General features: G+C 39.9%; 1 protein-coding gene across 1 annotated transcript in view; it reads right to left on the reverse strand.

Annotated features, from left to right (window-relative positions):
• The window catches only part of PLEKHA7 (pleckstrin homology domain containing A7), a 403,482-nt gene that overhangs the window by 16,220 nt on the left and 370,333 nt on the right, over positions 1-16,929 (reverse strand). The window contains exons 29-36 of the mRNA XM_029583091.1: positions 16,489-16,706; positions 14,709-14,897; positions 13,264-13,378; positions 11,637-11,728; positions 10,138-10,338; positions 7,335-7,496; positions 1,026-1,159; positions 183-325 (exon numbers count right to left, since the gene is read on the reverse strand). Coding sequence (XP_029438951.1) covers positions 183-325; positions 1,026-1,159; positions 7,335-7,496; positions 10,138-10,338; positions 11,637-11,728; positions 13,264-13,378; positions 14,709-14,897; positions 16,489-16,706 — 1,254 coding nt within the window. The remainder of the gene's footprint in view (positions 1-182; positions 326-1,025; positions 1,160-7,334; positions 7,497-10,137; positions 10,339-11,636; positions 11,729-13,263; positions 13,379-14,708; positions 14,898-16,488; positions 16,707-16,929) is intronic.

Genomic DNA, 16,929 nt, shown 5'->3' on the forward strand with positions numbered 1-16,929 from the left:
TAAGTCATTAAAACCGGTAGGCTAAGGCTACACCAAACAGCATTAAATTAAGGTTCAGAATCCCCACTGCTGGCAAAATATCATGAGATGCACAGTTTGATATAACTTGTTGAAAAAGAACAACAATAGAATTAGGAGTAATGGCCGTGCGTTGTTTGCTTTTTTCCATAAGGGCACATTACCTGCTACCTGCTTACTGCGCTGGGAGGCCTCCGAAGCTAAGGCATAGGATATGGTAATCATGCGCTCCTGCTCCTGCAGCTGGGAATCTACGTCCATGGGACTGTGCTCATCCGGGGAAACGGTTGGGGGCATCCCGTGCATGCTAGAGAGAAGCAAAAAAAAAAAACACAAAACAAAAAACACCCCACAGTTTGATAAAAAAAAAAATGCCAACAATTTTTATGTTGCTGCTGAATGTACCTGGTGCTGTACAATGGTGATTAAATGTTCAGATACAATGATTCCATGCCACAAAGGGATCAGAATGCGAATGGGTACCTGAGGCAATGTGAGATAAAGTGACTTTACCCATGGACACAGGAGCACCAGCAGGAAAACTGATAATACACACACACACATTCCTCAAAATTTACCACCTATTCTAATCTTGCAACTTCCTGCCTCAAATTGCTTTACGTGATCTTTTTGGATGAAACTTTGAGCGAGTGGGTGAAAGATCTTACACGGGACAACAATATGCACGTTCTTGCCATCACATGCAAATGAAACCAGTGGGAGTGTGTGGGGGGGGGGGGGGGGGGGAGGGAATGGCAGTTCATATTTATAAATGCTGGGATGGAGTGGGGGTTACTTCCTGTGAAAGCAAAAAAGTTAGAATCGGTGACTCATTTTGGGCACATGATGCGCGCCTGCAGAAGTATCTGTGACGCGCACAAAAGCTTCAGTCGCCAATGTCACTGCAGAGTTAATCGTTTTCTACAAATTCTCATAACACTTCTCGCGCTCTCTCTCTCTCTTGAACTGTTAAGTAAGAAAAGAACTAGGGAGAGTAAGAATCTGACCTTGACCTAGCAAGAATATTCTTTATCTTTTCCACTTTACGATATCTTGCCTCTAATTCCTCACTGCTGAGAGGTTCTTCGGGATCCAGCTCAATGTAACGTTCTGGAATTGAAACCTTATCGGGTTTTGACAGCTATGGAAGGAAAAAAAAAAAAAAAAAAGACAGAGAGTCTGTAACTTCCAACATAAAGGACTCTTACAGTCCAATATTCAGCCGTGGGGCAATCGGCTTTGTTAGCCGGACAAATTTGTACAGCTAAACTGGATATTGAGAGGCAGAGACACGCTGCTGAATATCCTCGACTCTTGGCCAGATAAGTTTATCCAGCAGTCATTACCAATGTGTTTCATCAGTGGCTGCAAAGCACCTTTACAGGGACTTTGTAGCGAGGCTTGCGCACGCCAGAACCGTGTAAGACCCCCAAGGAAGAAAATAATTTTGGGGCAGAGGGGAGGAAAAGCATACCATCATGTTTGATACATCTCCGGATTCCTACCCAAGAAACCAAAACAATAAACTACCCCCCCAAAAAAAAAAACCATGCACACATACATTGGAGATAACTGATCAAGTTATTCGTCTAACCCTAACCCTCCCCTGAAGACCCCCAACACACACCTTTCTTATTCGGCTAATTCTTAGCAGGATACAGACTTATCTGGATATCTTTTAGCTGAACAAGAAAGGGGAATATTCCAAACTAGCCATTTAAACGGATAACTCACAAGTTATCGACCTAAATGGGATTGAATATTGACCCCTGATAAATTCCTGGGGGAAAAAAATAAAATAAAAACTGAAAACAAAGGTCCATATATATATATATAAAATCACTATTTTAGAGTGCCATACCTCACTTTGGAAATAGGAACCTAATTGTCATTGAAATAAAAGTGAATACAATGTTTGTGATTTTCAGCAGTCTTTCAGGTCCTAAGCTCTAGACGGACTTCTGGCCTCCTTCCAGGTCTCTTCTGGAAACAGATCATGGAAAGCAACCTCTCTAACAGGGATCAGCCAAGGTCAGATGATGAGGAGAGGCCAGCTTAAATATCACAGATATAAGAACTTCTTTGAAAACTTATTTTCACCTTCGATGACTGGATAATGCTAAACGTTGGAAACAGATATCCGTACTTCATTGTTGCCAAATTTTCGGCTGGGCATGCAGAGATACATATTTCAATGGCCTATTTTTTTTTTTTTATTGGATGGAAATAATAAAGGACTGGGTGAACCAATACATTAAAAAGAAATATATATTGAGAAATACAAGCTACCAAATGCTGACATTTTGATCTTGGCATGAAAACTCAGCCTTAGTGTTATGGATTTCCATGGGGAAAGAACATTTTTAAGACTGCCCAAAGTGCGTGCAAGCTTGATTTTCAAAGAGAAACTCCTTGCAGTTTCCCTTTGAAAATTGTGAGCCAGCAGCGGGGCGCAGGCATTTCTGCACATGCATATTTTGCGCCGGCTTTGCGGCAAGTGCTATGTGAGCATGTTGAAGTACACTTGGGTAAAATGAAATTCTTGCATGTACTTCCCTACTTCCCGGACCTATTTTCAGCAATTTTTTAATACAGGAAAAAAGGGGAGGCGAGGGGAGAAAGGGACGCAATTTTCAAACTGGTTTTTTCCATGTAAAAACATTTGAATATTGCCCCATAACAACACTGCTGGTGCGTGCGTTAAGTGCAATTCCAACTGTTCCTAAAGTGATACGCCTAAAGAAGAGACACATTTTAGAATATTTGCTGCATTTGCACTGTACATCTAGAGTAGGGCGTTGTGATTTGGCCCCCGATTTATAACGTGGAACACCAGCGTCAGTGTGGTACGAAAGGCATCCTCATGTGAGACTGGCAAATGATTCCAGGTCTTGCCATGGAGCACGCTAGCCTGGCCTACGGCCATCAGATGGCAGCAGAAGCACAGTCAAATCTCATCGCCTCCAAGATGCTTTCAAAATGGGAGAATTCCAATTCATACATTTTCTGGCCGACATACAATGTTTCCCTTTCTTTCTTCCCTAGTTTATACTTAGGAAGGCAGATGTATATAAACTATAATATCCACTGTTCTATGCAGTGTGCAATCTAAAACATACATGATAAAAACATAAAAACAAGAAAACAAACAAAAAACTCAAAATGTATATAGCTACAACTGACTTAACAATATTGCTTATAGGCCTGTTTAAACAGAAAAGCTTTCAGATGTTTCTTGGAGTTAGTTAGACTATAGCAAGGGTCCAGCAATGGAAGAAGTTTGCTCTCTCGTCTCGACCAAATGTGCCAGTTTTATGGATGGGAAATCTAATAAGCTCTGTCCCACGAAACTCAATTGATAAACTTAGCAGTTGGCTTTCTACAAATCTCTCCCCCCAAGGAGAATAACTTGCCAAGTCAGAGGCTTCTTCATAATCCTATTTGTTAGGTACATTGCACTTATCAGTGTTAAAATTTGTAACTTATCATTAAAATCTAGGGATGTGAATCATTTTTCTGACGGATGAAAATATCGTACAATATTTTCTCATCCGTCAGGTGGTCCCCGAAAGTGATAGGAAAACCCCACAAAATTTTCGTATGGTTTTCTTATCGTTTTGGGGGGTGGGGGTGTGGGAAGAAAGGGCACACAGAAAAACTCCCAAACCCACCCTGACCCTTTAAATCGAATTATTTAGAATCCCCCACCTCCTGACCCCCCCCCAAACCTTTTCTAAAGTACCTGATGGTCCAGCGAGGGTCCCGTTTTTTAAGATGGTGCCGGCCGTCCATTGCTCCTACCATGTGACAGGGGCCGGCCAATGGCACTGATAGCCCCTGTCACATGGTAAGGGCAAAGGGCCATCGGCGCCATTTGGTTTTCTGGCAGCCGACGGCCCGAGAGCGGGAGATCGCTCCCGGGACCCCCGCTGGGCCAAGAGGCACTTTAGAAATGTTTTTTGGGGGGTCGGGAGGGTGGGGGATTCTAAATAATTCGATTTAAAGGGTCGGGTTGGGTTGGTTTTTTTTTGGCTTGGGAAAGCCGAAAAAAAAAGCATTCAGAACCACAGGAAACAAAGATTTCCCGCGGTTCTACAAACCCGATACCGGAAACGAGTCCAGTACCGATTCACATCTCTATTAAAATCATCCATTGTACCTGAAGACTGGAGGGAGGCTAATGTAACCCCAATATTTAAAAAGGGCTGCAGGGGCAATCTGGGAAACTACAGACCAGTTAGCTTGACTTCAGTGCCAGAAAAATAGTGGAAAGTGTTCAAAAGATCAAAATCACAGAGCATATAGAAAGACATGGTTTAATGGAACAAAGCCAACATGGCTTTACCCAAGGCAAGTCTTGCCTCACAAATCTGCTTCACTTTTTTGAAGGGGTTAATAAACATGTGGATAAAGGTGAACTGGTGGATGTAGTCTATTTGGATTTTCAGAAGGCATTTCACAAAGTTCCTCATGAGAGGCTTCTAAGAAAGTTAAAAATGTCATGGGATAGGTGGTGATGTCCTTTCGTAGATTAAAAACTTGTTAAAAGACAAGAAGCAGAGAGTAGGATTAAATGGACAATTTTCTCACTGGAAAAGGGTAGACAGTGGAGTGCCTCAAGGATCTGTACTAGGACTCGTGCTTTTCAATATATTTATAAATGATCTAGAAAGGAATACAATGGGTGAGGTAATCAAATATGCAGATGATATAAAATTATTCAGAGTGGTTAAATCACAAGCAGATTGTGATAAATTACAGGAGGACCTTGCAAGAATGGAAGATTGGGCATCCAAATGGCAGATGAAATTTAATGTGAACAAGTGCAAGGTGATGCATATAGGGAAAAATAACCCTTGTTGTGGTTACACGATGTTAGGTTCCATATTAGGAGCTACCGACCAGGAAAGAGATCCAGGTGTCATAGTGGATAATACTTTGAAAACATCAGTTCAGTGAGATGCGGCAGTCAAAAAAACAAACAGAATGTTAGGAATTATTAGGAAGGGAATGGAGAATAAAATGAAGGATGTCATCATGCCTCTATATCGCTCCATGGTGAGACCGCATCTTGAATACTGTGACCAATTCTGGTCACCGCATCTCAAGAAAGATATAGTTGAGATGGAGAAGGTACAGAGAAGGGCGACCAAAATGATAAAGGGGATGGAACTGCTCCCCTATGAGGAAAGACTAAAGAGGTTAGGGCTGTTCAGCTTGGAGATGGCTGAGGGGGTATATAAAAGAGGTCTTTAAAATCATGAGAGGTCTAGAACGGGTAAATGTGAATCGGTTATTTACTCTTTCAGATAATAGAAGGACTAGGGGACACTCCATGAAGTTAGCAGGTAGCACATTTAAAATTAATTGGAGAAAATTATTTCCCCTAACGCACAATTAAACTCTGGAATTTGTTGCCAGGGGATGTGGTTAGTGCAATTAGTATAGGTGGGTTTAAAAAAAGTTTGGATAAGTTCTTGAAGGAGAAGTCTATTACCTGCTATTAATCAAGATGACTTAGAAAATAGCCAATGCTATTACTAGCATCAGTAGCGTGGGATATACTTACTTTTTGGGTACTTGCCTGGTACTTGTAGCCTGGGTTGGCCACTGTTGGAAACAGGATGCTGGGCTTGATGGGCCCTTGGTCTGACCCAGTATGGCAATTTATTATGTTCTTATTTCTTATGTATCTGGGTATTTACCCCCAGCTCTCAAGAGCTGCATGTTGGTTGTTTTTTTTTTGTTTTTTTTTTACTGAGACCACATGAATATTTATCAGGTACACTTCACGAGTCAGGTGAATTTGTTTATTTTTTGACTACACTGACCATGGATCTTGAAGGGCTACAGCAAATATTGCTGGTCTAATGATATTATACAAGATAGATCTCTAGTCCCATCTTCCCCCAAAGAGCACAGGAACATTGACATGACTTACTCTAGGCCCTTTCAGGGTGCTTCCTGGCACCTCTTTTATCATGTCTTATGAGAGACCAAGAGGACCCATTTAAGAGAGAGATACTTGGAGAAGAGACGACTGAGGGGGGATATGATAGAGATGTTTAAAATCATGAGAGGTCTAGAACGGGTAGATGTGACTCGGTTATTTACTCTTTCAGATAATAGACTAGGGGGCACTCCATGAAGTTAGCATGGGGCACATTTAAAACGAATCGGAGAAAGTTCTTTTTTACTGAACGCACAAATAAACTTTGGAAATTGTTGCCAGAGGATGTGGTTCGTGCAGTTAGTATAGCTGTGTTTAAAAAAGGATTGGATAAGTTCTTGGAGGAGAAGTCCTTTACCTGCTATTAAGTTCACTTACGGGTGGATTTTAAAAACCCTGCTCGCGTAAATCCGGGCAGATTTACGCGAGCAGGGCCCTTGCGCGCCGGCGCGCCTATTTTGCATAGGCCGCCGGCGCGCGCAGAGCCCCGGGACGCGCGTAAGTCCCGGGGTATTTTGAAGGGGGCGTGTTGGGGGGTGTCGGGGGCGGGGCCGAACGACGTGGCGTTTCGGGGGCGGGATGTGGCGTTTCGGGGGTGGGACTGGAGGCGTGGTGCCGGTCCGGTGGCGTGGTCGAGGCCTCTGGACCAGCCCCCGGGTCGGATGATGGCGCGCCAGCAGTCTGCTGGCGCGCGTAGATTTACGTCTGCTTCTCCCAGGCGAAAATCTAGGGACAAAGGTAAGGGGGGGGTTTAGATAGGGCCAGGGGTGGGTGGGTTAGGTAGGGGAAGGGAGGGGAACGGAGGCAGGCTGCGCGGCTCGGCACGCGCAGGCTGCCCAAAATCGGCAGCCTTGCGCGCACCGATCCAGGATTTTATAAGATACGCGCGGCTATGCGTGTATCTTATAAAATCCTGCGTACTTTTGTTCGCGCAGCAGGCGCGAACAAAAGTATGCGATCACGCTTTTTTAAAAAAATCTACCCCTTAAAGAATAGCCACTGCCATTAGCAATGGTAACATGGAATAGACTTAGTTTTTGGGTACTTGCCAGGTTCTTATGGCCTGGATTGGCCACTGTTGGAAACAGGATGCTGGGCTTGATGGACCCTTGGTGTGACCCAGTATGGCATTTTCTTATGTTCTTACTTTAAATAAAGATGTGAGACAGCATTGACAAGGCTTCTGTTCCCCAGACATATTTAGAAAAATTCTACATTGCTCTAGGAATGTTCCTGCCAAGTCTGGAGAAATAGCAAACAGCCAGTAGAAGAGCAAGTGTACATAAGCAATTAGGAAGAGGGGAAGAATTTGGAAACTTCAAAGAAAGTGGATTCTTTTGTAAAGAAATTCAAACCACAGGATTACCTCTTTGTTAATATCCAAGTCATAGTCTAGAGGCTCCAAGTCTAACTCGGTGACCGGTACCGCTTTAACTTTCAACCAGGCTTCGTCATCTTTCTCTTTGTCTTCTGCGTCCCGTGCTGCCTTCTCTAGTAACTGCAAATCAAAGTCTTGCTCTCGCTTCCACTGATAAGAGATACAGAACAGTTCAAACATTTTTATCCTTACTGACTGCCCCATCTCGCATTGGCTAAAACCAACTCACTTCAATTGTCATAGCAAGAAAAACTGGAAGTGGGCGGTATGTGGCTCCTACCTGACAAATTATTCTCACAGGATGTAAATCAGTGTATCTCTTGAAAGAATGTTTACACTATGAAATATACATATGTATAGTTACAGCCAAAATACCCTATAAAACCCCTTTGCCTAAGCACGCTAAGAGCCCTGCCTCTTGTGTGACTGACACTGTGAAAGAGTGACTATGCTCAACAGAAAGGAAATCCTTTTCACTTACCTTAGTGTAAAAGAGATTTTGTTTCAAGAAAAAACTACAAACCTTCTATATCATATTCATATGAACATTTCTAAACACATTAGAAGCAAGCCATCATTATAGCAGCATAATATATTTTATAGGTATGCTGGGGCAGTGTTTTTTTTATGCTAGGGTGACTTGTTCTTGGCACAACAGAAGAGACTAGATAATGTCTACAAATCATCATCCACATGACAATGTTTCTGTTATCATGTAAACTTATTGTAAACACTCATAGTACCAGGGCTGCTGCTGCTTCTTGAAATCTTTAAGGTATACATACATATACGGAAGACTCTTGGTTTCAACATTCTGTAGCCCATTCATGCACAAGCTCTCAAGACTAGCTTAGTTTAAAAGGTGCAGCTTTCATGGAATTTAGATAACAGTTTTATCTGTGAAGCTTCTGTATAAATGGAGAAGTATTTTATAAGACCTGACAAAAAATATCTTTTGCTACAGATCTGACCAAAGGTTCAGATGCAGACATACTCATTTAAACCAGGCTTTATGCCGTAGCTATAAAAAAAAATAAATACTCTGCATTTTGTTTTATATCGATAAGAAAAACGTGAATCAATTTTTCTTAGCAACACTTTTATTAGCTTTAATGCTTATGTGGGTACATTAAAAAGCACTTTATTATAGTAACTGACATAATTCAAAAATTAGTATGCTCAATATTTAAAAACTGCACTACATGTGTCAGAAAACTAATTCTTAAAAATGGCTTTCCATCTCAAAAGCTCTGATGTTAAATACAATGCTCTGTTAAAAGCAGATTATTACTATGATCACAGTTCTATTAAACGCATGGCACACACCATCAAGGTTTACTATTTTGGCCGTCAGACAGCTTTTTCACATTACAAGTATCAAAGGTCATTTTATCCATCAGAATCTTTCTGCTGTGTTACCATCCCCTAGAGAAATGGAGATGTCTACCCAAAACGCTGCGGCTGGTAAAACTTCAATATATGAAAGCTAGAAATTAGAGCAAAATATGCTGAATGAACCGAGAAACGATTACTGTCTTTATAGGTATAAATTCAAGGGTTTAAAAAAAAAAAAGATTAAATGTGCAAATGGAGGAACAAGTTCCAAATTTTTCCCAAGTACTAGGCAACATCCTTTTTGGATCTCTTTGATCAAGCACAGCTAACATACTGACGATTATCAGGGAGAGAACCGTAGCCGATGGAGCTAGCGAATGAGTGTTATTGGGGACTCTCAAAAAAAAAAAAAATGGAAATGAGGAAGCAAGTGGTATTAAAAGATTTCAAATATGCTATTAATGTGTTGCTACTAAACAGCATTAAAGCCTGGTAAAAAAAAAAAAAAAAAAAAGGAAAATGAGTAGCCTGGTTAGCAATTATTTTAAACAAATCGGAAGCTTCTGCAAACAAAGAAGGAAAGTATTAGGTATGACAAGTGATACAATTCTAGAAGCAAGAGAGTTTGTGCAATGAATTAGGCAGAGTAATTCTAAAGCTCTAATGGAAGAGGGCAAAATGTAAAGCTAACATTACAGAGGCTGTGCCATTTCACATCCTTGGAATGATGCCAAAGGAGGGATTGGGTGACGGTCCCTTAACAGAACTGCTTTGGTTAGTGCCGCAGGGGGCTCATTATACATTTATAACTTGTGCAATATTTATTAAGGCAAAACAAATTTTCCACCTTTTCTCACTAAAGCATACTTTAAGCCTTAAAATTCATCTGTATAGCAGTGATGGTAATTAAAATGAATTCTTACACAAATCGCTTCCATGTAAAGTAAAGTCAGTTAATAGGCCCTAACACATACCTTAGTCAAAACAGTAAAAAAAAAACAAAACAAAACAAAAATTCTTGCTTTGATACAAGATTATAAATAGTACTGTACCAGTTAAGCTAGCTACAAATAAACCCTTCCCCAAAAGGCTCATTCCCTTATTGAAAACCCTCAAAATTGCAAAAACTCTTTTATGCCTTCCAAACGCAATTCAAGTCAAAGCTGTCAATGACTAAAATTGCTCCAAAGAAACCTACTCCCTTCTCTCTTCAACCACACAATTCTCTCACCAACTTACCTGCACAACCCGCTAAGTGCTAGGTGACTATTAGCTGTCAATAACTTATCCTAAGTACCCTAGGAACTGTTACTTTAACTCCTTACAGTCTGTACCAATGCTTTACAATGCTACAATTAACCTACGTGTGCCATGTACAATGACATTAAAGTGCTTTCTATGCATAGCTACATATGGTACTTTTTAATGCAGTCCTTTATAGGCATTTCTAACGTACTGAGCCTACGTCTGCAGAGATGGGCCGGATAAAGGTTCGAGACGGAGCAGACTGTCTGTCTCCCTGGCTGAGCGTCCTCTTGCGTTCTCGAACTAACGCCTTCTGGTGTCGTTTCATGCGTTCTAGCTGCTCCTCCGCACTCATCTTGCTTCTTTGGTGGTCTCCAGAATACAGGCGCTCCAGGGCACTTTTTGGTGTATCCTGATTAAACAGGAAAGAATACAAACTTATCCTATCATTACTATACTGCGAGAAAACCAGGTCATATTTTTTTTTCAGCAAATAATAATGCTATTTCCCTATAGCTGAGAGTGTTTCACAGCACTGTATACTATGTACACATACAGGTAACATGAATCCATGCCAGAAAAAGAGGTCGCAATCTAAGTGGTCAGCTGGGAACCACAGGGAGATAAAGTGACTTCACAAGGTTAAAAATATCTATTGCAGAAGCAAGAATTAACTCATCCATTATTCTGACCATTAGACCAGACCCCTGAGCACCTGGACAAGATAGTTGTTTTTAATTTTAGCATCTTTTTGAAAATTTCACACTATAAGAATATAAGATATACCATATCGGTTTAGACCAATCACCCATTGAGCCCAGTATCCCATCACAATAGTAGCCAATCCGGGTCACTAAGAAGCACCCAGCAGATCCCAGTGGTTCCGAAACCTGCCCTTGGGGATCTCCAGCCAGTTGGGTTTTCAGGATACCTACAACGAGTTTGTGTGTGATATATTTGTCCACAATACATGTATAGGTATCTTATGCATATTAATTGTGGATAACCTTAAAACCTCAAATGACTGAGGTACTGCTATAGGCATTGGTGAGTACATTACTTTGCTATTAGAACCAATAACTTAGGAGTTAACAGAAAGAAAATTTAAGAAATGAGCATTTGAAAGTAAACCTCTGGCAACAAACCTAGGGGACCAATGTACTAAAGTATGTTACCATTAGCTATTAATGGCCACTGTTAATTATATACAAATGAGGTATTCATTAATATACCTAATGTAAAGTATGCACATTAAAATAATTGTTCATACGAAAAGTTTACTATACTTCCTCAAGATGTAATTACATTGTTTGCATTAACAGGTCTGCCTTAGATTTTTACACATTATAATGTGTGCTGTTTTTCACTATGCTAGCAGATAATGAGGTATTTAGCATAAATTTGCATCACATTAGCATATATTTTGTGGTAACATTAATACAAGCTAGCATACACAATTTAACAATGCAATTAAAGCGCATTAACACTTGTGCCATTGTTAATGCACTTTAGTACAATGGCTTCTTAATTTGCATGTTCTGGCAGTAGAAGACAGACTGGCAGAATGACTGAGTGACACAGACTGTCTACATCTGCACAAAACAGAATGAAATGGTTACCCTCTGGAGAAGGTATGATAACACTCAAATTGCAACCCAAGCAGAGGAGAACTGCAGTTACCTGTGATAATGTAAGTTCATATTATCATACCTTGGAGCTTTCTGCAGCTGGCCCTCTTCGAAGTGTAACATATGAGGTCACGGCTGATGACTGGTGCAACCTGGAAGTTGATCCAGACAAACCTTTGTAATGAGAAAAACAAATGCATGTTTAAAATTAAAAAAAACAAACCCCAAAACACAAGAAATAGGCTATAAGACTTATTTGTACATCCTCAAAACATTCCTTGGCTCTGCTTGTGTAATTTCGTACTGTGGGCCATCCTTATATTGTAATAAATTAAATGCAAGTTCTTTAAAGACAGCTTCTGACGGGAGCGTCCACAAGCTGCATCTCTCCTGGAACAAGAGGCCTATGGGAGGAAGCCTAAAACAAGACTCTGAGCTTGACTGCAGGTAGCTAATTCCAGTGAAACTGCAACTTGGTGCATTTCTGTCTGACATGAAGAAGACAAAAGGTGGTAAATATCCATTCTTTTTTGGATGGCTTAGAAATAAATGATAACAAAACAGTTGTAGGTGATATCTTTTTATAGAAAACTGAAATAGAGATGATGTTTGTACCACTGCAGATTAATTCCACTTTTCACTGCTGGGATCTTACCCACAGTGGCTATGTCTGTTGCTGCTTACTTCAGCATGGGGGATACACAGGTTATTTTTATCCACCTCCAGGTAAGCAGAGTACCTTACGTGAAGCAAGAGGGCTTCTGACTGACAATTTAAACTGTCAGAAAAAAGAGGGTTTAGATGATGGATTAGGAAAGAAATTATTAAACATACATCCTGGTCTAATTAAAAGTTTTAGGAGAGACATAATTATTGGTAGAGGGTGGCAGTCTGACCTTTTTGGGACTCTCTTAATGAAGGGTTTAACAACTTCATTGTTTGGAAATTCCTCAGAGGGATAGCCGTGTTAGTCTGGTGTAGCAAAAATGACGGGAGTTGAGTGGCACTTTACAGATTAACCAATTTCAATTTATTAAAGCATGAGCTTTCAAGGACAGAGTCCGCTTCATCAACTTGCTGTTTCACATCACTTCATGCATCTGTCCTTGAAAGCTCATGCTTTAAAAAATTGGTTAATCTATAAAGTGCCACTCAGCTCCTGTCATTTTTATTCTTTAAAAATGTAAGCTAGGAAACTTTTTAAACTCAGGCCTAGGTTTCTGGTTCCTTGATGATGGCAAACCCCAGCTGAACTTCTCAAAACTATGACTTACACAGACTATTACATATGCATGGTTTACAATATTTATTTATTTATAAAAATGTACTAATCTTTTTCCAATGTTATGGTAAAAATTTCCAAAGCCAATTAACAGGCATAAATCAGGTTTTATGTGAGTACGTCCTAAATTATTTTTGCCTGTAACATATACGCACGTATATTTTTAAAATAGGTAGAAAAAGTATGTGCATTCAATTCATTCAAATATTAACTTTTAATGCATTGCATGTAGTCATGCATAAGCAAACATATGCACGTATGGTCTGGGATAAAGTTATGCATATTTTACATGAATGTATATGATATACACGGGTTATAAAATACCATCACAGATCTACACACTGCCATATATGCATGAATATGCCACAGCACATTGTTGTTTGAAAGTTATCCTCCCTAAGAGCACCTTGGGGTCTTGATGACTTACCTTTGCCAGGCAATGTCTGGTACCCACTATCAGGGTCTACAAAACCAGCTGTCTGACTGAGGTCACCTGCTAGGTTTGCGAGCTCAGGTTCACTCATATAGCTGCGAAGTTCTACCTGTAAGCACAAATCTTCATTTTAGGAACTGAGGTAACTGGCATCAGAAACACACTTTTTGTGGTTTTACTCTGCATTTCCGTTACTGTTCTGTTGTACTGATTCAGCAATTAGTCTCATGTCTTGCACATCAACAGAGTGCTAAATGGCACACAACACTGGTGCAGATTCTGTACCATAAACCTTATGAGATGAGACTTCAGGGCTTAAGCATGTAACCTCCTTCATAATATTTATTTATCTTAAATGCTTATATTATTGCCTATAGTAACTCTGTCATGCTTGGAGGATTACAGTCTAAAACATAAAACAAAGAAAAACATTAAAACAGAACCAACAAATGATTAAAATAGCCATTATAGATGATATAGATTTACTAGCTACTCCATAAACTGCTGAAAAGCTTCCTTAAACAGTAGTATTTTCAACACCTTGCAGAAAACCTTAAAATCATTTAGAGACCAAATTTCCTCCGTTAAATCATTCCACAACACAGGCTCCATAATTGAAATTGAACGCCTCCTAGTATCCTGAGGATGAGCAAGTTTCACAGAAGGCATCATAAAGTACACGTGAACAGATTTAAAGATCTAAACATGCGGAGGAAAGGAGAAAAAAAGGGGAGATATGAAATAGATTTAAAGACTTCCAAGAAATAAGTGCACACAGGAGGCAGGTCTCTTTCGATGGAAAGGAAGATGCAGAATGAGGGGGGTCTTGGAATGAGGGTGAAAGGCGGCAGACTCAAGAGTAACCTAAGGAAATATTTATTTGCAGAAATGATGGCAGCCACATGGAATGGGCCTTCCAGTGGAGGTGGCAAAGACCAGCACAGTATCAGAATTAGAGTTAGCATAAGACACACACACCGAGGATCTCTGAGGGAGAGAAAGGGTTTGTAAAGCTTAGCAGGTGGTAGGGTGGGCAAAATGATATTTATCTGCTGTTGTGTTCTTTGACAGACGGAAGAGGGGAAATATGAGAGATTGTTAAGTATCTCAAATGCATAAATAATGCAGAAGCAATAAACACACAGGAGTGAAACAAAGGGACAAGGGGGTCATGATATGAAGATGTAAGGTGTATAAAGAAATATTTCTTTATAATTAGGACAGGTAAATGCGTTGAATAGCCTCCCAATGGAGAAGCCGGAGTAACAGAAGTCAGTGAAACAGGGAGTCTTTAGAGGTGGGAAAACAGTGGTAGCCAAATAGGGTCTTCAATATTACAGTGAACAAAGAATATGGGTAGACCAATGGCCTTTTCTGGTTATTATCTACCATCATATTCCATGTTTCTACACTGCCGCCGAAGGCCAATGACTGCTTACCCTATAATCTCCATTCACATACTGTCCCAGCTCTCGGTCTCTCTTTCTCTCATCCGACTGACGTTTTAAACCTCGCACGGACGTATGCCTGATAACAGTGGCCTCTTTTGGAAGGGGAGGGACAGCAGGTGGTTGATCGTCGGGGCTGTACATCTGAGGGAGAGGCGGTCTGGGTGGTGCTTCGTCTTCCTGTTAAAAACATAACATAAACCCTCGAACTACTAAGTAATATTTGAATAGATGTATGGAAATCATTATAACCATGATAAATTGCCACAAACAAGTCGAGAGGAAATGTCAAAATATAAGTATTTTCCATTTACAAGGTTCAATTTAATAAAATATAAATATTGGTATATATCAGCCAAAAGTTGAAATTCTTTTGTGGAGAACTGAAGACTCAGAAACATAGAAGATTTCAAAGCTTTTGCACAAGAAGGTTTTGGTTTTTTTTTAGAGAATACTTTTAAGCTGCTGAGCCAGAAAATAGTCTCTCCTCCCTGTCCCACATCCAGTACAAACAGGTAGAATGCACCACAGCATACGGCACTGTATATGCTGTATTTGCATTCCCTAGCCCTATCATTCAGCACTCTCAGTACCCATTGCACTTGCCATGGGAGTCCAAGAGGAGTAGCTTAGAGTCCAGCACTCAAAATAAGTCCCCAAGATCTTAAAGAGAGTATAAACTACAACTCATTTAATGAATGATGATTATGAAAAAAGTCTGGGGGAGGAATAACTATCACTCTAGGATGTCATAACTCTGTATATGATTGCAACAAACAACAAAAATAGAAAAGTATAGGGGAGATGTAAAAAAAAAAGAGAGAGAAAAATAAATATATTCCCTATAAAGCATGCTTTACAAAATTAATTATCTGGAGGTCAACGAGATATATAAGAGAATACAGGCTTTAACTTTTCTTCCCACCCCATTTAATGTTACTTAATGTATACATAATTACTCAAAGTTAAAGACTATAAGGTCAATATTCGAAACACATTCAGCACTGTTAGCCAAATAAGGATAGCTTATGCGGTTAAGTAGTGGCCACTGAATATGCGCCTATGTTCAGCAGCTGCCGCTTAACTGCATAAGTAACTTATACGGCTAAAAAGACTAACTAGATATATTCAGTCATTTATTTATTTTGTTAGTAAAATTTATTAAATGCATCCCTGATTTAAATGAAATCACTCAAAGTGATGTACAAAATTAAAAACATAAAACAAACATCTTCATCATAAATTAAAATACTAAAATATACAATAAAAATAAACAAGATTCCAATACCTCTGCACACAGTAAACTTCACCTCATCTATCTCACTTACTACTTTCTCCACTTAGCCAGTTATAATTTATATGAATAAGCACAGATATATACACATATGTTCATTTAGTGGCTTTAGCCATGCCACTGAATATCGTGTCTAAGTTAGCCACATATGTCATCTGGCTAACTTAGAAAAATGGCTAACATTTGAATATCTACCCCTACCTGTCCAACTCGATGTATGGCTAAAGGTGGAGGTTTCAAATTTAACATACCTACTCCATCCCCTTGATTTTCTAGTATATAAATGGAGCTCAACAGTCAGTACCATAGAGGGTTTTGGCCAAAATCTCTAGGGAATTTAACACTTTTTCCTGAATTGTAATTTTCAAAAATTCAGTTTTATGCACACAAATCCTTTTAAAAATTACCTCTTCAATATATCATACTTCTTTCTATAGCATATTTAGTAACTGTGGTTATGGAAATAACCTTTCCAACCTTTGGCAGTAGCTTGGTTGGTGAATGAAGCGGAGGCTCTGCGTTTCTCTGTTGCTGTGATTGAGCCTGAGGTCGTGGTTGAGAGTAAGGCTGCAGCTGCGGAAGGAGTCTAACCTCCAGTGCAGATTTCACAGGGCTGAGTGGTGGGCTTTGCTGAGTGAGAGAAGTGGTTGCTGAAGGCACGGAAGGGTGAGGAAACAAAGGCACTCTTTTTCTCTCTGGTTGAGAAAAAAAATAAAAAGACCATTAAAAATATTTGGTACATGCAATAAAATGGTCTCCATGTTATCTGCTAGAGTGCTGCCTTCTCCAGGGGAACTAGGAGAAAATTAGTAAATGCATTTAGGTGGTCGTTGAAATTTGACTTTCCAGTCGCATGAGTGTATAATATTTCTAACTGCAGAAACCCTGTTACCCATCTTTTTATGGCAGCCAGATTAA

This window comes from Rhinatrema bivittatum, chromosome 17 (genome assembly GCF_901001135.1).
Source record: "Rhinatrema bivittatum chromosome 17, aRhiBiv1.1, whole genome shotgun sequence".
Classification (NCBI taxonomy): Eukaryota; Metazoa; Chordata; class Amphibia; order Gymnophiona; family Rhinatrematidae; genus Rhinatrema; species Rhinatrema bivittatum.